Below are 23555 nucleotides of genomic sequence, written 5' to 3'. Positions count from 1 at the left end.
CTGATATTTTGTATAATGGGAGCCTTGTGAATAAGTTTCCAATAATTTGTAATGTTGACAACAAATCACTGTATGACAATGTACACTCCACAAAAAATGTGGCACAGAAGGGGTTGAGAATAGATTTGGCCATAATCAAACAGATGATTCACCAAGAAGAAATGTGTATGAATTGGTTAGAATCTAGCTCTCAAATTTCAGATAGTTTGACCAAGAAAGGAGCCAATGTTAAGCCTTTGATACAAGCTGTGTCGAGAGGTTTGTTGTAGGCTAATATGTACCAGTGTATGTACATACTATGTACATATTTTACCTTTTTTTTTTTTTTTTTATGTTAAATATTGATTAACAATAATAGTTACTTTATGTTTGTATTTTTATATATTCCGCGATTGTCAGTGCACTTTTGTTTTGATTCAATGATGTTTACATAGCAAGGATGGAGGGGATGGCGTGAGGCTGGCCGTATGGGCGGTTGCTTGAATAAAGAGTTCCTGTAGTCTACATGAGTCTGCTTATCCTCTATGCTTACTAGATCTACTGTTTAACAGAAATGAAGTGCAGGAATAGAAGGATGGAAGGCCTGGAGAAAGCAGTTCTTACATGGAGGGTGGAAAGGTTTCAAAAGCATGGAAAAAATGCAGAATATAAGTGAGAAGTGGAGGAGCGATTGGATAAATATGATTTGGAGCAGATGGGGGATGTGGAAGTTGTGCATAAGATTTTTACAGAAGAAATCTGTTCAGCATGTGAGGTGGTGTGTGGGGTGGAGAGATGAAAAGGGGTGCAGGAACAGGGTGGTGGAATGAAGGGGTGAGAAAGGCTGTGGCACAAAAGAAGAAAGGATATAGTGAGTGGATGAGAAACAGGGGTGTGAAGGAAGTTGAGGGATATAAGACAGAGTTATAGCCTATGTAGAAAGGAAGAGAGAGGTGAAAAGATTAGTAAGGGAAAGATGATAGTGGATGAAGAATTTGGAAAGAATTTGAGTGTAAAGTGGAGGGAATGTAAGAAAATGTTCTGGAATGTGGTAAAGAGAGTTAGACAGAGAGTTAAAGAAGTTAGTCATGGAATGAAAGACAAAAATGATAGATTACTAGTGGAGACAGGAGGAAAAGTGAGCAGATGGAGAGAGCACTTTAATGAATTGCTGAACATAGAGAATGAAAGTAATGCGAGTATAAGTGGCTGGGGAATGTTCGGGAGAAGGAGGAATGTGAGACGAGAGGAAGAAATCAGTAGAATGGAAGTTACGGAGGCAATGAAGAAAGTCAAAATGGGGAATGCCCCAGGAATTGATGGAGTGAGTGGTGAAATGCCGAAGCATGAGGGAGAGATAGTAGTAGAATGGAGGTGGAAGATGTGCAGATTGGCCTGGGAGGAAGGTAAAATCCCGGATTGGAAGTCAGGTATGATAATTCCCCTGTCCAAAGGAAGGGGAGGAAAAGTAGTGTGTGGTAATCATTGGGGCATTTGTCTTCTTAGTGTAGTCGGAAAAGTATATCGTAGGATACTTATTGACAGAGTTAAGGAAATAACAGAGGAATTAGTTGGAGAAGAACAGGGAAGTTTTAGGAAGGGAAGAGGTTGTGTAGATCAAATATTCATTCTTAGATCTTTAATGGGAAAGTTTCTAGAGATAAGAAAGAAGTTGTATGTGGCCTTCACGGATTTGGAGAAAGCATATGACAGGGTGCATAGACAAGTATTGTGGAAAGTATTAAGAATATATGGAGTAAATGGGAAGTTGTTGAATGCCGTGAAGAGTATGCATTACAGTGCTATGGCTGCAGTGCGTGTGGACAATGAACAGAGTGAATTTTTTCTATTTGAAGGTTGGACTGAAACAGGGATGTGTCATGACTCCATGGTTGTTCAGTCCGTATATGGATGGGGTTATAAAAGAGATACAAGGTAGGGCAATTGATGTTGGAGTTGCCCTGATGAGAGATGAGAGTGTCTGGAAACACCCTGTGCTGTTGTTTGCCAATGATACTGTGTTGCTAAGTGAAGATAACAGGGAGCTGCAAGGCTTGGTGAATAAGTCTGGGAGAGTGTGTACGAAACAGAATCTAAAGGTGAATGTAGGGAAGAGTAAAGTTATGGTCTTCGAGAGAAACGAAATTACTGAATGTACAATGAGGTTGGATGAGAAGGAAATGGAAAATGTGAGTGCATTTATGTACTTAGGTAGTGTGATGAGTCAGGATGGAAGTTTAGAGGGTGAAGTGCTTGAAATGGTACAACAAGGAAGAAAGGTTGCTGATTCTTTGAATGCAGTGATAAGGAAGAGGGAAGTGAGCATGGAAGTAAAAAAGTCGCTGCATGACAGTATGGAAGTGAAGCTTGGACCTTGTTGGAGGGACGCAAGTAAAGAATGAAAGCATTGGAAATGAGTTATTTGAGAGAAGCATGTGAAGCCACATCAAGAAGCAGTATGACAAATGAGGAAGTGAATGAGTGTTGTGGTGTGGATATGGATGTGATAGGAAACATTACGAGAAACACACTGAGGTGGTCTGGCCATGTGGAGAGGATGGAGGGCGAGTGACTGATGCACAGTGTATGTGAGTGAGGTTGAGGGGGGGGAGAAGGAGGGGGAGGCATGCATAAGATGGAAGGATGGAGTGGAGAATTATATAAGAGAAAGGGGTGTGAGCTGGGAGCAGGGCAGTGAAATGGCAGGGGACAGGGCAACGTGGAGGCGATTTGTTTGTGGCCACCCCTTATGGGATTAAGGCATCTGACAATAGATAGTTAGATACTGTACGATACACGAGAGAGAGAGGTAAGAGAGAGAGAGGATGCGCATTGGGTCGTTTCGCTACTACTGGCCACTGCTGGCCACTACTGGCCACACCTAATACAGTAGTATCTTTATGAGTCAAGCTCTGTACTATGCTAAATTATGTGATGTTGTAATGTACCAGAGAAAGTATATCATCATCATCATCATCATCATCCGGACCTCCTTTCCCACCCAAGGGCAGGGTGAGGAGTAGCAATGTCCAGACAGCACAAACTTGCCCAATCCAAATAGGCCACACTTCCATTCACTCATCATTCAAGCCCTCGGAATCCTGGCTCTACCGGATATGCCAAAAAACATTCACCACATTCTGCAGCTTCTCACAAACGTATCCGGTTAAGTCAATCTGGACACTGCCATTTTAAAAAGGGGTGCCAAAATCCCTGAGCATGCATTTCTCCTCACAACATTCATCCAGCCAGCTCGATCTCGTCAGTTCCCTAACCTCACCGACTTCCAAACCTCTCTTCCTCAAACACTCATCCAATATATCTCTCCACCTTCTCCTTGGCCTACCTCGTCTCCTCCCTCCTTCAAATTCACTCAGGTAAACATTTTTCACCACTCTATTGTTATCCATTCTTTCCACATGACCATACCATCTCAGGACACTCTCTTCAATTCCAGTGTCCACCAACTTACTCACTCCACACCTTTCACGAATCACAATATTTCGTATCCTATCCATCCTCTGTACACCACATACATTCCTCAACAGTCCAATCTCCACTGCTCTTACTCTTGACTTTCCATTTTCATGCCATACCATAGTTTCACACCCATAAGTCAGAGTTTGCACTAACACTTCCTCATGTAAGCCTCGTGCAGCGTTTTTTTTTTTTTGTTTTTTTTTTTTTTTAATGTGTCAGACTCTGGGCATATGCTTCACAGCCTGCTATCAAGGCTCAGTAGTCCTCCTACATAGCATACACCCCTACATGTCACCACTTCGGCGCTAACACCCACCGTCCATATTGAATACATGCTAGGGCTGTCTCATACAGGACTGGTGTATTGGTATTAGCGGGGGTATTTTTACGACATGTCGGCGGGTCTTCTGGTAGATCAGTAAAGTCTGATTTTATGAAATTCAAACCCTTAAACTGTTCCCTGCCCCAGCCGGGATTTGAACCTGGGTCCGGTAGGACTACAGGCCACCTCTCTACCGATTGAGCCACCGCCTCCCCCACTCAAGCCTCTGCAACACTCAAGCCTCTGTTTCCTATCAAGGCCTTCATTGCACCAGCTACTTTTCTTCCTTGTGTCACTCTACTTTCCACTTCTTTTGCACATTTTTCTCTCTTTTCTACTACTGTACCCAAGTATTTGAACTCTTTCATCAATTCCAGTCGCTCTCCATTCACTGTGACATCACACTGGGAGTCACCTTCGCTCTCAATAACCATCACTTTACTCTTCTCTACATTTACTCTCAAGGCACGATGCTCACAGACATCAACAAAACTCTGCACTAGCCTACCAAGTTCCTGTCCGGTACTGCCTCACACAGATTTGAGATATTTCACCCATCACCATTCATTACCAACACCATCCCTCTCTCCATTACTCGTGTTTTCACTTCTCTCATCACCCCATCCATATACTGTATATATAGAATAACCATGAGGACATCACACAACTTTGTCGCATGCCCACACCGATTGTGAACCATTCACTTAGACGCCCATTAACCCTTAAACATGCTTTGCTACCATCATAAAAACTCTTGACAGCACCTAGCAGCTTACCATCTACACCTTATATGTGCAAAACTTTCCACAATCCCTCTCTGTCTACTTTGTCATATGCTTTTTCCAGATCCATGAATGCCATAAACACCTTATGGCCCTTCTCACAAGCCTTCTCTGCTGTCTCATGGTAAATACTTGATCCACACATCCTCTGCCACTCCTAAAAAAACCCTGTTCATCACTCACTAGGACTTATGATATCTCTCTTACTTTATAATAATTCTTCCATATACTTCCCAACCACACTCAATAAACTTATGCCACGATAATTCTTGCACTCACTTCGCTCACCTTTATTTTTGTACAGGGGTACAATCACAGCCTTTTTCCACTCTGCAGGCACAGTTTCACTCATCCATGTCTTCTTACATATCACCAACAAGCACTTCATTCCACTCTCTCCACTACACTTAAGCATCTCTGCATACACCTCATCAACCCCAGCTGCTTTCCCATTTTTCAGCCGTTTCACAGCACTCTTCACCTGTGCGAGTGTCACGTCTCCCGACACTGCATTCCTTCTCTGCACACCCCCACAACCAATCATGTTTACAGCCACTCTGCTCTCTCTATTCCCATTCATCAGGCTTTCAAAATATTCTTTCCATCTGGTCCTTACTTCATCTCCATGGGTTAGTAACCTACCACCTGCATCCTTCACACTATCACATTTCTTTTTGCTTTCACTTCTACATTTCCGCACCTCTTTCCAGAATAACTTCCTATTTTCAGAGTAGTTCGCATTCATTTTTCTTCCCACATCATCATTTACCTCCTCCTTTTTCCTCTTCACTAGTCTCTTTACATACTTCTTGCTCTTGATATACTCAGTTCTTATGTCAACTGAACCCCTATCCTGTAACCACTTTAGCCACTTCTTCCTCTTTTCCTCCACCGCTCTCTTAACCTCCTCATCCCACCATGCCATACTCATCTTTTCTGTAGATACTCTTGCCTCACCACACACCTCTTTACCATTCCTAACTAAGCAATCCCTGTATGCATTCCACAGGCTGTCCAGATCAATTCATTCCGGTTCTCCGAATCTAACTCGTCCTCTACACTGGTCCTGTAATCATCTGCCACTTCTTTGATCCTCAGCTTCTCAACTTTCAGTCTTTCACCCTGACTGCTCTCCTCTCTCTTGATCCACCTTACTCCTCTAAGCTTGATCTTGCATACCACAATCGTGTGATCTGACAGACCTCCAATCGTCCTCTCACAGCTCTCGTATCAGCAACCATTCCCATCAACGACCTCTCTACGAGCACGTAATCAATCAGGTTTCTTTCAACATGATCCCCGTTTCCTCTATACCATGTATATTTATGTGCATCTTTGTGTCTGAAATATGAATTACAAATGCACAACCTCCTCTCCTGACACATATCCTTTAGTCGATTCCCATCATCATTTTCTCCTGGTACTCCAAAACAACCCATTATGTCATCCCCTGGACCAGTGCCTACTCTTCCGTTCATATCTCCCATCACGATTACTTTATAGCTCCTGGGCATTTCTCCCACTACTTCACCCAGCTCATCCCAAAACCTGTCTTTCTCTCTCTCTCACTCCTGCCCTCACATGGTGCATACACTACAATCACTGCCACTTTCATCTTCTCAAACTTGAACTTGACGTACATACACCTCGAGCTGACACATTTGTAGTCTCTCATTCCACTCTGCCACACCTCATTCATCAACAAGGCAACTCCTTCCTTACATCTTCCTCTCCCATTCATTCCCGATCTTACACATTTCACACCCTCCCACTCCTCCACTTCGCACCCTTTCATGTTCATTTCACACAGTGCCATCACAGCATATCTCGTACTCTTGAACACATTCACTACTTCCACCCTCTTGCTTTCCTCATTCACACCTCTCACATTCCACATGGCCACATGAGTCTGCCCATTTGGTTGGGGCTCTGGGCAGGTATTAGGCCCTCCGAGGCTCTCTGAAATGACTGCCATGATTAAGTGATTTTGGATAGGGGAATCTGGGGGACACTTAACCCTACCAGAAACCCAGGTTACATGGTTACCACCCAGCATAGTAAATGGTTTCCTGGGTACAGGAAACCATTTGGCTTGTCACTCAGTGTGATGCTCATATGGCATCACTCTACACTGAGTAAAAAAAAAAAAAAAAAAAAAAAGTATGCTCCAAATAGAAGAATACATGCAAGTCAGTGCATTCAAAGGAATCCACTGAAAACAACATAAACATCAGCTGGGTGTCAACATTATCACCAGGCGGGTAGCTGGGAGATGCAAATTCGTAAGTAAAAGTTATCTTTCTAAGTAAGAATGATCTTTCTGGAAGATGAGTACTATCTTTAGTAAAGTGGCTATGGAAGGAGTTAAGAGAAGGGATAAAAGGTAGAAAACATGATGATAATTTCTTCCCAGAACTAGCTGCAATGGAAACATAATAAATTAGTAAAATGAATAAACTGGAAAAAAATTTTCAAATGGAAATAGATGAAATTAAAAAAGGAACTACAGATGTAGAAGAAGGAAAATTAAAATTAGGAAAGGAATTAAACAAAAAAGACAACAATTGATGAGATGTCTGTTGAGGCAGTTTCACTGAGAAAGAAGACTACTGAAATGGTGAGTGCAGTTGTGAACCAAGAAAATATTATGGAGGAATTCAGAAATGATACAGAGACAATTAGACAAGGAAGCAGTCTGATAGATCAAAGCAATGATATTGAAGAGAAGGTATCCCAGGTGAACAAAATTATGAGAAACTGCAAAGATGAAGTAAGGACTACTTATGCTGAAATGGTGAAAGTAAGGAAAGACTTAGAAACAAAAGTCAAACAAAAATGTATTAGAAAGGAAGTGAAAGAAATCATTAAAAACAACCCAAAACTGGTCAAAGAATCAGGAGATATCAACAAATCTCTAAAAATCACTGGTACGGTATATATGAAGATGAAATAAGAAACAAAGTCTCAAGAGACAAAAGGGAGATGGTAAGTATAATGAACATATGGAAGAAAGTACAGTATCAGAGGATACCTGTGATAAAGATATAGAGGAACACAAAAGGCTTGGGGAATATGAGAGAAATAACTCAATGCCCCTAAAAGTAACCTTCTGAAGTGTCAACACTGTAGAGGAAATATTAACTCCTCCATGGCTGCTGGCGTCGAACGACATTTAGCCGATAAATTGCCACAGGCATCATCTGAGTGAGGCCTATAAAAAAACAGCGAAAATTCTGGGGAAGTGAACAAACATTCTGAACGTCTTGAGAATGACCTACCCCACACTCCCATACACCCCATATGTCAGTATACCACACACTTCCGTGATGAGTGGACGTCCGAGTTCCGCCTCTCTCCCTGCCCCGACCCCCACCCAACACCTCCCTCTTCAGCTCAGTAGGCCGCTCACCAGCCCCGAGATCTTTGCAGAACTGTTTTCCCTTAGGGGGAGAGTGACGATGGTGGGGAGTAGTGATGAGACTGGTAATGAGTGGTATCATTCTCCAAGCTGTGTGAAGTGTAGGCAAACATACAGCTTTACCCTTTTTCCTTCCCCAGGCAGAAAATATCATACAGTAAAACCTTGATATGATGGACTTCAACAGACTGGAGTTCGCTTTTATCGGAATCGAGGAGCTACTGGACCAAATTATTATATACTGGAAAAAGTCCAATAAAGCCGGAAGCAGTCCGGACTGCCTGGCCACTTCGGCAGTGTTCACCACAGTAAGGTATTAAAAGACATGTTTATCAGTGTATAGTATTGTATATTATACCACTTGATTATTGCAGTTGAATGTACAGTGCTTGTCAGAAGTATCGAGCGCCCTGCAGCCCTCCTACGAAACAAACCTTTCAACATTGAAAAAACATGTAAATAATGCATTTTATTTACCTTTAGTGCTTCGTAGGGTATCCTTTACGCTTCTTCACGGACCTGAGATGTCTTGGAAGTGAAAGGGCGAGGTTCCTGAGGTGCTGGAGGGGTATTTTGTCCCAGGAGTCACGAATGGAGGCTTCCAGCTTAGGCAGAGAGCTCACGTCCTTCCCTTGAAGATTCTTCTTTACGAGGCACCAGTGGTTTTCTATCAGGTTGAGGTCTGGGCTATTTCCTGGCCAGTCTTTCATGAATGATACCTCGCAGTCATGAAGCCAATTGGTGATCGATTTGGCCTTATGAGCAGGTGCACCGTCCTGCTGAAACACTCATGCACCTGTTAGCTCGAAGGAGCTCCAGATAAACATCCTGATTCACTCTGCAGTTCTTGGGAAGCACAACAAGCTTCCCCAAACCTTTACCAGAAAAACAACCCCATACCATGAGTATATTAGGATGTTTAACTGTGCTTTCAACGTAATGTGGGTCAAGTGGGTCACTACCTTTGCACCGGTACACACGTGCTCCTCTGTTACAGATAACACTAAACATTGCCTCATCAGACCACAACACTGACAACCATTGCTCCTCACCCCAGTTAAGGTATTTGTTAGCAAAGGCAAGCCTACGAAGTCGCTGGTTCCTAGTGAGAAGAGGCTTTCTCACAGGCCTGTGACTTGTGTAACCAAGTTCATGGACCCTTCTAGACACTGTGCGCAGACACCTCACCAAACACTTCCGGGTTGCTCTCCTTTATTTTCCTTGCACTCACACGAGGATTAGACTCCACTGCACGTTTTAAAATATTAACAGACCTTGGGGAAGTTTTCCTGGGCCTACCAGACCGCGGTTTCTTTGTGGGAATGTCACCACTGTTTTCCACTCGAAACCGCGGGCACCACCTATGCACTGTCAATCGAGCCACACCAACCAATTCATTAATTTCCTTCATTTAGTGGCCTGCCTCCTTTAGAGCAATGATCTGGGATATGATTTCACTCGATAGTTCACGGGTAGGTGCCATAACAAAGTGGCGAAAGCCAAAACACTGCGGGACACTCGGTAAAAAATGGCGCAAAAAGAGAGAGAGACGCGGTGAAGTTCCTCTCTCTCAGGCAGCCCGTAGGCAACTGAGGCAGGAACCAACCAGCGCATCGGAAGGCCTCAGGCTACCGTGACGTCATGCTAGCGCCGCAAACTTCTGGCTCAATTTTTACTACCAAAAACGGGTGATTCTTTTTTGGCCAAAAGTATTGTGCGCCCGGCCATAGGCGCTCAATACTTCTGACGAGCGCTGTATAATACAGTACAGTCCTGCAGTGGTAGTGAAAACAGTTTAAAAACTGTTGGTTCAAACCGGACTAATGTCTGATATATCGGAAAAAGTCCAGGTTAGCAGGAGGAATTCTGGATGTCATGTTTATTGGAATTTTGCTTTTTCGGAATGGCCTGGGCGTCAATTAGTCCGTTATAGTGAGGTTTTACTGTACTTTCCCACACTCACGACACACAGATAGCAACAAATATTGCGAAAATAACAATGTAAAATGACAGAGAAAAGCAAAAGTGTTATTATGGGGAAAATACGTATTTATTTCGGCTTTGTTTCTCTATTCCTAATAATTTAACATATTCATAGTTTTGAATCTGCATTAAGATTCTATTTTAGCCATGCAGGTGGTGTGGGAGCGGCTAAAAGTGACTCCACTCCCCTACCCCTAATCAAAGCTGACCAAGTGCTAATCCACCCAACCCTCCACTTTCATCCCCTATGGGAGAACCTACCCTCAGGGGACAGGCAATTTTCTCATATATGACTGAATATTCAACCCTTTCACTCCCTCTTCCAACCATACTCACAACACTAATGTGCAAAATAACTCAAAACTACCATAAACATATTTTATATAAAAAATGTGAAAAAATATTCACAATAATTTTTTTCCGAGCCAGTCTTAACATATTATGTACTGAAATCATTCGATATCATCATATCTAATTTAAGCACAACATTTCAGCACCATTCACATTGTTTTGGGGTTGGATGTGGCATGTTTGCAGGAAGTCCGGTACAGGGGTGGATCAGCCAGAAAGATTGTTGGGAAGGACTGTTACTATAAGTTGTTTTGGCAGGGGGGGACAGATGGATATGGGGGTGTTGGTGTGATGGTTGCAGAGAAATGGGTGGAATATGTTATGATTGTTATGAGAGTAAGTGATAGGATATTAGTAGTGAAAATTCTGTTTGGTAGAAAGATAACTGCAATTATATCGGCACATGCTCCACAGGCAGGCTTGGATGAAGTACAGAAAGATAGATTTTGAGATGATTTAATATGTGTAGTATAGTAGGTGGTATGCGGGATGATGAGATAGTGGTTTTGGGAGGGGACTTAAATGGTCATGTAGGTGAAGCAGCACAAGGTTATGAAGGAGTACATGGGGGATGTGCATATGGTATAAGGAATGCAGATGGGGAAAGGATACTTGAGCCTGGGGAGGCAACGGACATGATTGTGTGCAACAGACATTTTAGGAAAAGAGAGATTAGGTTAATTACGTACGAGTCTGAATAATGTAATTATATATCTTCTTTACCATTTCCTCATTGATGCATGTAAAGGCTGCTATCTTATTCACCAACAGGTTATACATGTCCCTTACTTTTTCATTTACATAGCCTTCTGGTGATACCTGTAGTCTGTTATTGATAATTAACTACTCTTAACTCTTTCTCCTTGTCAAATACCCGTAAACCATTGCTCCCTAGTTCGTAGTCCCTGTCAGGCCTCTTTACACTCTTTCGAAATTTTATTATATGGCATTTTTTGCACTTAATTCCATCTGCCATTTATGACTCCATTCATATATTTTGTTAGATCATTTTCTAATTCCTTACGTGTGTTCTCATCTTTTAATAAATCCGATTGGAGCGCAATAATTACCCACTAAACCACCAGGCGCCAAAAATTGGTTACATGTTTACCACCCAAGGTAGTAAATGGTTTCCTGGTGTACAGGAAACCATTTGGCTTGTCACTCAGTGTAGAGTCACTTACAGGCAGAAGGAAGAGGAAAGAATGACGGAAAGAAAGACAGAAGAGGGAGGGTAACTTTACACTCCCTCTACAGAGCACAGAAAACACCGACATTTCAAAACTTCACCACCATTCGACAACACCGGGCCGACGGCGGTGGCGGTGGACTCATCAACCTGGTACACAGATCCATCAACTTTGCAGATACCAGTGCACACACAAAGTCACTTCTCCCCCCACATGACACCACAGCAGAAATACAATCAGTTAAAATACGTACTGGTAACAAATCACACATAACAATCGCTAATACATACATTCCCCCCCAATCGTCCCCCACAGTACCAAACAATTACTCTCCACAGATACACTATATCACTAACATACCCAACATCATCCTGGGTGGTGATTTCAATGCCAAGTCGTCGGCCTGGCATGTCAACAACCCTGACACAGACAGAGGGCTGGTACTACAATCCCAGACAGATCATCTTTTCATACTGAACAATCTAGACCAACTTACCCATATCCCACACCAAGCCCTCTTCCTCCCATCATCTCCAGACATCACCTTCTGCTCCCCAAACCTCGCCCCCACTAAATCATGGAGAGTGATCAAAACCCTAGGTTCTGATCACCTCCCAATCATCATCACTACCAAAACCAGAATCACCCCAGCTGGCCACAAACACACATACACTAATTATAAGACAGCCAACTGGGAGGCCTTTGTAACTGAAACAGAACAACATTTCAAAACACTAAACAATACATCCATCACAAACATCAACACCGCTGTGCACACTTTCAATACAATTATACAAAATGCAGACAAAAGACACATCCCTAGACGCGACAAAAGAGACAAAACCCCAACTTCACACCAGAAATTCAAGGCCTCATCAGACAACAGGACACACTGCGACACTCCCCAACACCCCATACACAAGACACCATACAACAAATATAAGAACTCAACACTCAAATCAACAATAAAATATCAGAACAGCAAACACCAAACTGGAAAAATTACCTCCAAACACTTGACCACAAAACAAACATCAGCAAACTCCACAAAACACTAAACAGCATCACAATTTCCAACAGCAACACCACACAATCACATGCTGCCATCACAACAACAGACACCATACCCTCAAACAAACAACAAGCAAACACTCTCTTCAATCACTTTTCACAAGTCAGCCACCTAAAACCCCATCCCGAAGACTGACTTATCATCCGACGCAACAGACAGTTCCCCATAGACCCAGACTACGCACCTTTCACTTACAATCAGACGAAGCACATCATTAACAACCTCAAGCACTCATCTGCCTGTTGACCAGACAACATAAGCAACATTCACCTTAAACATCTTGGACCACAAGGCATATAAGCACTCACCAACATACCAAACTACAGCTACTCACACAACATAATACCCAACATCTGGAAGCATGGCATTATCATCACTATCCCTAAACCCAACAAAGACCCCACGTTACCCTCCTCACATCGCCCCATCACACTCCTCTGCACCCCCTCTAAAGTCACTGAACGACTGGTACTACAACTAGTCACACCTCACATTCCCCTAGCCCAGTCACAACATGGCTTTAGGCCATTACACTCCACAAAAACCCTTCTTACAGACCTTACACAGAGAGTTTTCGATGGCATGAATACAGCTAGGCTACCACACAGAACACTCCTAATCACACTAGACATTAGGAAAGCTTTTGATGCCATCCCCCGCCACAACCTCACAAACAAAATACTCAACTCAAACCAGCACAATAACACAAAAAGATGGCTGGCAAACTACTTAACAGGCAGATGTGCACATGTAACATTTGCCGGTCAGTCTTCTAACATCAGAAACTTCACAAACAGCATCCCCCAAGGATCTGTTTTGTCCCTTACACTCTTTAACCTATACATGCACGACATACCCACACCCCACACACCACAGATACACATAGCTTCCTATGCAGATGATATAACACTTACATGTACGCACCAAAATGCAAACACAGCTGCACACATCATTCAATCTTAGCTCAACACACTACACAAATGGTTCACCACAAACAGACTCAAAATAGCCCTAGCCAAATCTACAGTGACCCTTCTCACAAACTGGACAGCAGAACACAGTCACATCCCACACCTCACCATAAACAACACTCCCCTACCCCCCCCCCCCAAAATCCTTGGTGTAACATACAATACATCAATGTCATTTAAACACATCACAAACATTAAAAATAAAATAACACCAAGACTGGGGCTGGGTTTACAATGGAAGAATTGAGAGGTAGGATGGGACTGGAGTGTATTGGTGTTGTGATGAGGAGAGGTAGATTGAGGTGGTCTGGACATATGGAGAGGATGGGGGATGATAATTAGGTGAGGAATGTGAGAAGTGTTAATATTGGGGGTGGGGTTATGAGGGGTAGACCGAGAAAGACATGGGACGAGGTCATTAAGTGTGACCTTAGGGTTAAGGGACTGAACAGGGAGGCTGCACTGGATCGTGCAGTGTGGAGAGCCGCCATTAGGTGACCAAGGCCGACACATGCAAGCATGTTGGAGCCTTTAAAAAACGAAAACGAAAACAAACTCAATGCTTTGAGGTCACTTGCCCATACAACATTCGGACACAACAAAGAAACCACCACCACAGTATACAAACAATACATACGTTCAGTGATGAATTATGCAAGCCCTGCCTGGGCTTCTAACCTCACCAAACCACACTACAACACTCTACAGACCATACAGAACAACGCCCTAAAAATAATCACAGGCTGCACAGCTACTACACCCACAGACCACCTACATCAAGAAACCAAAGTCCTCAAAGTCAAGGATCACCTAGACATGAGAGGCACCCAGTTTCTTGCTGCAGCCTCCACAAGCCCACAACATCAACTATATTACATGGCAGCACATCCACCCACACCAAGGAACATCAAAACAACACCTGGCACACGATATCATACACAAATACTGTCATCTCTCCCCCCTCGCCCACCTCAGACCAGCTTCCAGAAGCATATCCACACCCAGATCACTCGCTGCTCCATTCAGTCACTTAAAGACAACACACAGCTGCATGCACGGCCTCCTGACATCCACCCTTCTGAATTCTATCTCCCTCGTGAGGACAGGGTCCACCTGGCCAGGCTGAGATGTGGGCACCATCCAGCCCTCTTAAGCTACCAGAAGAGGCTGGATGACTCCGTCGCTGATGTCTGTCCAGGATGCAACACAGCACCCCATACAATTAAGCACATTATGGGAGACTGCATTGCACACAATCACCTACGCCAACAACACAACATACACTCTTTGAGAGCTCTGTGGAAAAGCCCGGTCTCGGCCATGGCCTTCCTCAGGGACTCGGGGCTGTTCAGTCAGACTGCCTACGGAACAACTACTACTACTATTGCTCTCACCAATTCCAGTCTCTCCCCATTCACTGTGACATCAAACTGGGAGTCACCTTCTCCCTCAATAACCACCACTTCACTCTTCTCTACATTTATTCTCAGGGCACGACACTCACAGACATCAGCAAAACTCTGTACTAGCCTACCAAGTTCTTGTCCCGTACTTGCAAGCAGCACTGCATCATCAGCATACAACAAATTTGAGATATTCCATCTCTCACTATTCATTACCAGCGTCATCCATCTCTCCATCACTCATGTTTTTACCTCTCTCATCAGCCCATCCATATATATATTGAACAACCAAGGGGACATCACAAATTTCTTCCTCCTAAGCACAGTCCTTACCTTTGTCAACTATACTCTGTATACCTTTCTTTTGTTTTTTGTATAGCTGTAAAAGAGTTTTGGTTGGACTTTTATCTGTATCTTTTTCAAAAATAATTTGAGCTTCCCTTCTGATCCTGGTGCAATCATTTCTTGCCTGTTTATATCTCTCATACGAGTATGTTTGTTCACTCCTGTCTCCCATATCTATTACATAGCAGGTCTCTTTTTTCTTTGGCCTTTACACACTAATTATTAAACCAATCGTTTAACCTCTTCACTTTCTCCATCTGGTAATGAATGTGCTTTAATACTCCTGTTTTATAAATTTGATAAAATTTTAAGTGCCGAGTGTCTACAGCTGCTTCTGCCAATCTTGTTCCCAGTTAACTTCTTTACAATACAGTAATCTCTCATTTATCTGGACATGCAATATCAGAACCTGTTATCCGGATACTGGACCTTGGCTCTATTAAACCATTATCCGAATTTACTTGCTATTATTCAGACATAGAACTCACCGAGAACTCTAGCAGGCCAGCCGACATGTTCAACCATTCAGTATCTTGGCCAATGGGCTCAAGCCGTGAGCAGGAAATACGCCATAACCCATTCTCTGACCTAAAATGTCCATTCGCCCCTGTACTGAATGGTCAAAGTCACACACTGGTCCGATCACTCCCAACGAACCTCCAGTACCCGGGTAACACCGACTTTAACCCACAAGCAGTGTCAAAATGTCGGTACACATCCCCACCGAATGTCCAAAGTCACGCGGCCACCAGGATAGGGCTTTCCCACCTGCCACTGCACATCGAACACAGACCACAAGCCACGAGTACATGAATGATAACAGCACCCGTCTGCCTCATGACAGAAAGGCGAAAATCCTGACCACAGCCTCGCTTCTCCCCACCTCCCATCCCTCCTCCATACCCTCCCATGCTCCCCGCCTTGCTTGCCAGGCCTCCCAGCTCCCCCATCACTCCCTTAGTCCCTCCCCTCCTTAGTGCTAAAAGCACTAGCCCTCACACTTACAAGGAGGAGTGTTAGTGCCAAATTTAACATGCAGATGTGAGACTATGGTGTGGCATGAAAATGAAAAGTCAGGAGTAAGAACAGTGGAGATGGGACTGCTGAGAAATGTATGTAGAGTACAGAGAGTGGTTAGGATACGGAATAATGTGATACGTGAAAGATGCAGGGTGAGGAAGTCTCTGGACACCAGCATTGAAGAGAGTGTACTGAGATGGTTTGGTCATGTGGAGAGGATGGATGACAACAGAGCAGTGAAAAAAGTATATCTGAGCGAATTTGAAGGTGGGAGGAGGCGAGGTAGGCCAAGAAGAAGGTGGAGGGATACAGTGGATGAGTGTGTGAGGAAGAGGTATGGAAGTTGGTGAAGCTAAAGGACTGACAAGAGACTGAGTTGGCTGGATGAATTTTGAGTGGAGAAGCACATAACTAGGGATCTGGCACCCCTTTTTAACGTGACAGCATTCAGATTGGCTCTCTCAGATAAGTATATGTGAAGTTACAGAACATGGTGAAATTTTCTTGGCGTATCTGATACAGCGAGGATTCCAAGGGCTTGAATGATGAGTGAATGGAAGCGTGGCCCACTGAACTGGGCAAACTTTGGTTGTATGGACGTTGCTACTCCTCACCCTGCCCTAGGGTGGGAAAAGAGGTCCATATGATAATGATGATGATGATTACATCATCATCATTTTCCTTTTTGTTTAACATCTGCTAGCTATTTACCACTTCAATACTCATTTCTCTCATTTTACTTTTCACTTCACATATTTCAGCATCATTTTGTTCACCTCTATTGTCAGTTCTTCATTTCCCCCCCCCCCTTCTCATACTGTAATTCCCTTTTATTCTCTAAGAATTCTTCCTGTAACTTCTTAATTCTTTCTGCTAACATTTTAGATTCTTCTACATATACCAAGTCAAAATAGAAGGGATCCTTTTTTACTTTTCTCTCTCTTTCCTAGTTTGTCTGAGAAAGCCATCGTTTCATAGTCTTTTGCTCACTTGAGGTATTTGCTGCATCAACACTAATAAGCCAGCTGTTTTATGCCACTGTCACTAGTTGATTGTTTGCCACTTCCAGTATTTGATTACAGTACTAATTTTTCTTTGAAAGCAGTGATAAGAAACACGGAAGTGAGCATGGAAGTGAAAAAGTTACTACATGACAGTATTGTGATACCAACTCTAAAGTATGGAAGTGAAGCTTGGACGTTGTTGGAAAGACACAAGTCAAGAGTGAGAGCAGTAGAAATGAGTTATTTAAGAGGAGCCTGTGGAGTCACATGGAGAGAGAGGCTGACGAATGAGGATGTAAAGGACCGTTGTGGTGTGGATGTGATAGGAAGCGTTATGAGAAACACACTGAGGTGGTTTGGCCATGTGGAGAGGATGGAGGGTGAAAGACTGACGAAGAGAGTGTATGTGAGTGAGGTGGAGGGGGAAGAGGAAGGGGGAGGCCGAGGATGAGATGGAGGGATGGGGTGGAGAGGTATATGAGAGAAGGGGGTGTGAGTTGGGAGCAGGGCAGTGAAATGGTGAGGGACAGGGCGACGTGGAGGCATTTTGTTTGTGGCCACCCCAAATGGGATTAAGGCATCTGGCAATAGATAGATAGATGGACTTTTTTTTCTGACTTTTTTCCTACGTAAAACACTCCACTTATTGGCTGTTTTATCTTATTCACTCATTTTGCAACAGGGACATGAGATTGACCAATACTGCAAATAATAAACTTAGATGGGCGGTAGTTTGTCGACTGTTGTCTCAGGGGCTCCATCTGACGTCTGAATGCTCAGCCGTGTGTGTGTGTGTGTGTGTGTGTGTGTGTGTGTGTGTGTGTGTGTGTGTGTGTGTGTGTGTGTGTGTGTGTGTGTGTGTGTGTTCTTACCTAATTGTTCTTACCTAATTGTATCTTTACAGGAATGAGTCAAGCTCGTACTGTCCCGTGTCTTAAACCATATTTATCGTACATATCCTTAAATTTGTGAATTGTTTTGGCACACACTATTTCATTCGGTAGTGCATTCCATTGATCAATTGCTCTGTTTGGGAAACTGAATTTCCTTACGTCTTTATCATCTCTCTTCTTATGCAGTTTTTTGCAGTGTCCTCTTGCTGATGCTTCCCCATATGTTAAGTAATCATTTATGTCTATTTTCTCCTTCCCTGATATGCATTTATACAGCATTATCATGTCACCTCTTTTCCTTCTCTCCTGTAGTGTTGGTAGATTCAGTTTATTTAGTCTTTCTTCGTAGCTTAGGTCCCTTAAGCTTGGTATACATCTTGTAGCGGCCCTTTGAACTTTTTCAATCTTGTCTATGTGTTTTTTGAGACGAGGACTCCAGACTACTGATGCATACTCCAGGGTTGGTCTAATGAATGATGTTATTATCCTTCTTAGCATGTCTTCATTTATGTGTGTGAATGCTATTCTCATATTTGCAAGCAGCGTATACATGTTCCGAACCTTCTCGCTGATGTGGTCAGCCGGAGATAGTCTGTTATTGATGATCACACCTGGGTCCTTCTCTCTTTCTGATGTGTATAGGGTTTTATTTCCTAACATATAATCCCAATCAGGTCTTTTTCCACTTTTATCAAACTTGATTACATGACACTTGTCCACATTGAATTCCATTTGCCATCTATTACTCCATTCGTGAAGTTTATTTAATTCTTCTTGTAGCTCTTTACAAGAGTCTGTGTTAGTAATTCTCCTTTGTATTTTTGCATCATCTGCAGACATATTCAGATAGCTTTCATTTCCAGTGTTACTGTTTATATCATTTATATACACTAAAAACATGATTGGTGCCAGCACTGAACCCTGTGGTACTCCACTAGTCACTTCTTTCCATGATGAGTAGTTTCCTCTTAGTACTGTTCTCATTTCTCTTTTAATGAGAAAATCTTGCATCCACCAAAACAGTTTGCCTCGAATTCCTCCTTCATGGTAGTTTCCATAAAAGTCTTTGGTGTGGTACTGTGTCAAATGCTTTCTTGAAATCTAAATAGATACTGTCCACCCATCGATCTCTTTCCTGTATTGTGTTTGTTACTCTGTCATAGTAGCTCAACAGATTAGTAACACATGATTTTCCTTTTCTGAAACCAAACTGTCTTTCTGTTATCATACTGTGTTCTTACTAGATGATTTACCCAAGCTTTTCTTATAAGCTTTTCTAATACCTTGCTTACAACACTGGTCAGTGATACTGGTCGGCAGTTGAGTGGATTTTGTCTATTTCCTTTCTTGAATAAGGGGACAATATTTGCTTTCTTCCAAATATTAGGTAGTTTACCTTGACTCAATGATTTCTTGAAAATTAAAAATAATGGTTTACTTAACTCCTTTGCACATTCTCGTAGTACCCAACATGAAATTTCATCAGGACCACTTGCTCTTCCTCTGTCTAGTTTACGTAACTCCTCCTGTATTACTTTTTCTGATATTTGTATATCTGGTAGTATGTGTGGACATGCATGTCCCACATAGTCCCTCTCAAAATTTTTTTCTTCTGTAAAAACTAATTGGAAATTCTTATTTAGCGCTTCACAAATATCTTACTCTTGTGTATAAGTGATTCCCTCATCCGTAATGGATTGTATTATATCTTTTACTTTGGTTTTGCTTCTGATGTAGCTGTAAAATAGCTTTGGTTGATCACTACTTTTATTTATCATATCCTCCTCAAACTGTTTTTGGGCTTCCCTCCTTATTCTTGTATAATCGTTTCTTGCCTGTTTGTAATTATTATATGCCCTTTCACTATTGTGTCTTCTGTATCTATTCCACAACAAATCTCTTCTTTCTTTTGATTTTTTACATTCTGTATTGAACCATTTCTGTATTTTCTTATCTGCTTCTTTGTGCTGTGGGATGTACTTCTGGACTCCTATTTCATAAAATTCACAGAATTTTTTATATACAGCATTTAAATCTTGTCCTCTAAGCTCATTTTCCCAAGCAACTTCTAAGAAATACTTCTTTAGGTCTTGATAATTTCCCTTTTTATAGTTTAGGCTCTTTTTGTAACTTTCATTGTTGTTAACTATGTCATATGCTATCCTGAAGTTGTAATTTAGTACTGCATGATCGCTTTTGCTGAGTGAAGGGTGATTTATTAAACTGTCAGTATCATTTTCTTGCCTAGTAAATACTATAACTAGCATTGAAGGTACATCGAGTCCTCTTTTTCTGGTGGTTTCCCTCACATGTTGCGTTAGGAAAAACTCTTGGACGAGATCCAGGAGCTGTTGGTCCCAACAGCTTTCTTGGCTAATTATATCTAGAGTATTCCAATTTATATTTGTATTAAAATCTCCAGTTAGTATAATTCTTTCCGATTTCTCTTCCATTTTATGTAGTAATGATCTTAAACTCTGAATTGTACTCTCTGCCAGGTCCTCATATTCGTCTCTTTCCCATGTATTTGATCTGGGTGGCATGTACAAATTGGCTACAATTACTTTCCCTTCAGATGTGTTGATCTCTACTGCAATCAGTTCAACTTGTGATGGTATATCTAGTTTTATTTCATTGACTTTTAGATTTTTCTTAGTTAATATTATAATTCCTCCTCCTTTTTTTAAATTTCTGTCTCTTCTCCGTATATTGTATTCCTCTAAGTTCCTTTTTTTAAATTTCTGTCTCTTCTCCATATATTGTATTCCTCTAAGTTTAGTATGTCATTGGATATCCTTGGTGTTACTTTTGTTTCAGTTAGGCATATTATATGTGGTTCATTTTCTCTGACATAATCATTCATCTCTAGTAATTTAGATACCATTCCATCCACATTTGAGTACATCAACTTTATTATCCTGTTTATATACTTGTCATGACATGGTTCTACTACCTTCCTCCTTTTTATTCCCTCCTGTTTGTGCACCACTTTCGTACCTGCAGTCCTATTACTTGTGTGTGTGTGTGTGTGTGTGTGTGTGAGAGAGAGAGAGAGTGCTGATGTGGAAGGTAAACCTGTGAGTAAATGACCACCAGTTTAAGTAAGCTACCAACCCCAACACAAAGTGAAAAAAATTTGCACATAGCAGTTAAAGTGGAACTGAATGGTCCTTAAAAACAGGTTTTTGAAAAAGAGGTGAAAGGCAAAAAAATATTGAGGGATTACTAAACCACAAAATTGTGATGCAATCACTGACAGCTTCAGGTGCAAAGTGGGGATACCTTCATCCTTATCTTCAGCGCAAAAATGGACCAGTTATGGCTTTGATTACCATGGCATCCCCTTTATAATTATTCATCACATAATTTTAAGCAACTGTTATAAACATCCTAAACTTCCACAAAAATTATTCAGAGCAGAGCAAAAACACCTCTCTCCTCCATTTGCCAATGTTGTGATGGTCATTTCAGTGGGGGCACTATTCATCCACTCAGTTGATGTAATGCTGCTTACTTCTTCCTTCATGTCTATCATTCTTTTCTTTGTCTGCCCTCCTCTCTTCCTCTTTCTCCTATCCTTTCTCTCACTGTTCATTACTTTTTTTTTTTCTTTTTTTTTTTTCCTGTTCAGGTGGCTCTACACCAAGTGACAAGCCAAATAATTTCATGCATCTCAGGAAACCATTTACAATGCTAGGTGGTAACTACTGTGCAGTATATAACCAAATAACGAGGTGACGTGGAGTCTATTATGATGCCCGTTAACTGGGTGGAAAGATGCACATGTGGCGTCCATCTAGGAACCAAACCTCCACATTAAACTCTGTGCTTCGCTGTGGCATGGCGCTGTCTGCCACAAGGAACACTGGTTCACTGCACAGGATGGCCCTGCAGAGACTCTTGCTTGCCTATAGTTGATGGGTCTGTTTGATCAGACAAAACTGGGTCATACGACAAGAACAAGAACTCCATGAATCTAGGGTAAGCAGTCATTTCCTTAGCTAATCTACTGCAGATTCTTCATACGTCATAGCAATGACTGGTGGGAAAATCTCCTTTATACTACCTGGACAACAGATAAGAGCTAAAACCAATCAACCACAATAGGTTCAAGATTCTGAAAAAACATATCATTATTTCCATTGAGTGTTTAGTATTTGTCTGTTGCCAACAGGGATAATTTTAGTTCTTAGAAGATAGATTTTTTTTTTCAAGCATGGAAATACATATCATTGTTTTTAAGTGAAAATATTAGAGTTCAACACCGTGTCCCCCTTTTATCAATAAGGGCTAAGGTAGAGGACTTTGGTTTTGGAGTGTGTAGCACTTTATGGGATGCCCTTCCTGATGCCTACCAATGACCCTTGGGTGGACTCACACCTCCGACCCTTTGGTCAGAGTGCTCTAACCCACTGGGCCACAGCTGCTACAACCAGCTAGGTGACAGGAGAGTGCTACCTCTCCCAGCAAGGCAGCTTACCCGGGCATGGAGAGAACTCACAACTCTTCGGTCTCGAGTCAGGCGCTTTAACACTAAGCCACTATGACCTCCACATTTTTAAAAATAATCCTTCTATAAAATATGTACAAATAAAGTACTTTACACAAATAAGGGACACTGTCATAGAACAACAGTGTATAATTATTATATAATATGTAAAACTAATTCATTACAGTTTCTGGTAATATGAGTAACATGAGGGATAAAACTACTAAATAAGAAAAGATCAGGCCTGTTGACACACCATTTGTTATCACTGTCCTGGTGGCTGTCAGAGGCATCAGCTGAGAGGACACTGTTGACTGAGGAATCGCTGGCCTTGTCATTGATGTACCCAACTACTGCAGTGCTGGTGGAGGAGCCAGTTGTAGTTGTTGTTGTGGAAGCATGGCAGGGTGGTGAAGGTGAGGATGATGACGAACTGACTAGGGGGTGGAGGTCCTCTGCAAGGTTGAGCGAGGACTCAAGAGTGACACTCAGCTTCTTAATAAGTGGTGGCTTGTCTGTCAGTCTCTTGGAACTGTTAAGCTCTGAAGGACTGAAAAGATATCAAACAACTTATTTAGGACTAACTTAAGAGTGTAAGAACATTAGAAATTACACTGTTAAATGTAAAATGGATACTGTACTGTAATATAATAACAAGAAACTACAGTAAACTCTCAATTATCCATCACCACAATATCCTGCCAAATACAGTATCCGGTGCTCCTGGCTCGGCTCTATGAAAACAGTATCCGGCAAAATTATGCAATATCCATGGCTGCTGGCTCGGCTCTATTAAAACAATATTTGGTGAAGTTATGCAATATCCGGCACTGCTGGCTCAGCTCTATTAAAA

At 42.1% G+C, this 23555-nt stretch overlaps 1 protein-coding gene across 1 annotated transcript in view; it reads right to left on the bottom strand.

The window, feature by feature from the left end:
• Positions 1-23555, bottom strand: part of LOC145405765 (uncharacterized) — a 2040591-nt gene that overhangs the window by 53932 nt on the left and 1963104 nt on the right. The window contains exon 9 of the mRNA XM_080276996.1: positions 22959-23252. Within this exon, the coding sequence (XP_080133122.1) occupies positions 22959-23252 (294 nt within the window). The remainder of the gene's footprint in view (positions 1-22958; positions 23253-23555) is intronic.

This window comes from Coenobita brevimanus, chromosome 68 (genome assembly GCF_032717465.1).
Source record: "Coenobita brevimanus isolate Jiangsu-jjx chromosome 68, ASM3271746v2, whole genome shotgun sequence".
NCBI lineage: Eukaryota > Metazoa > Arthropoda > Malacostraca > Decapoda > Coenobitidae > Coenobita > Coenobita brevimanus.
Note: the sequence above shows the minus strand (reverse complement) of the source record. Positions and strands in the feature narration are given on the sequence as shown.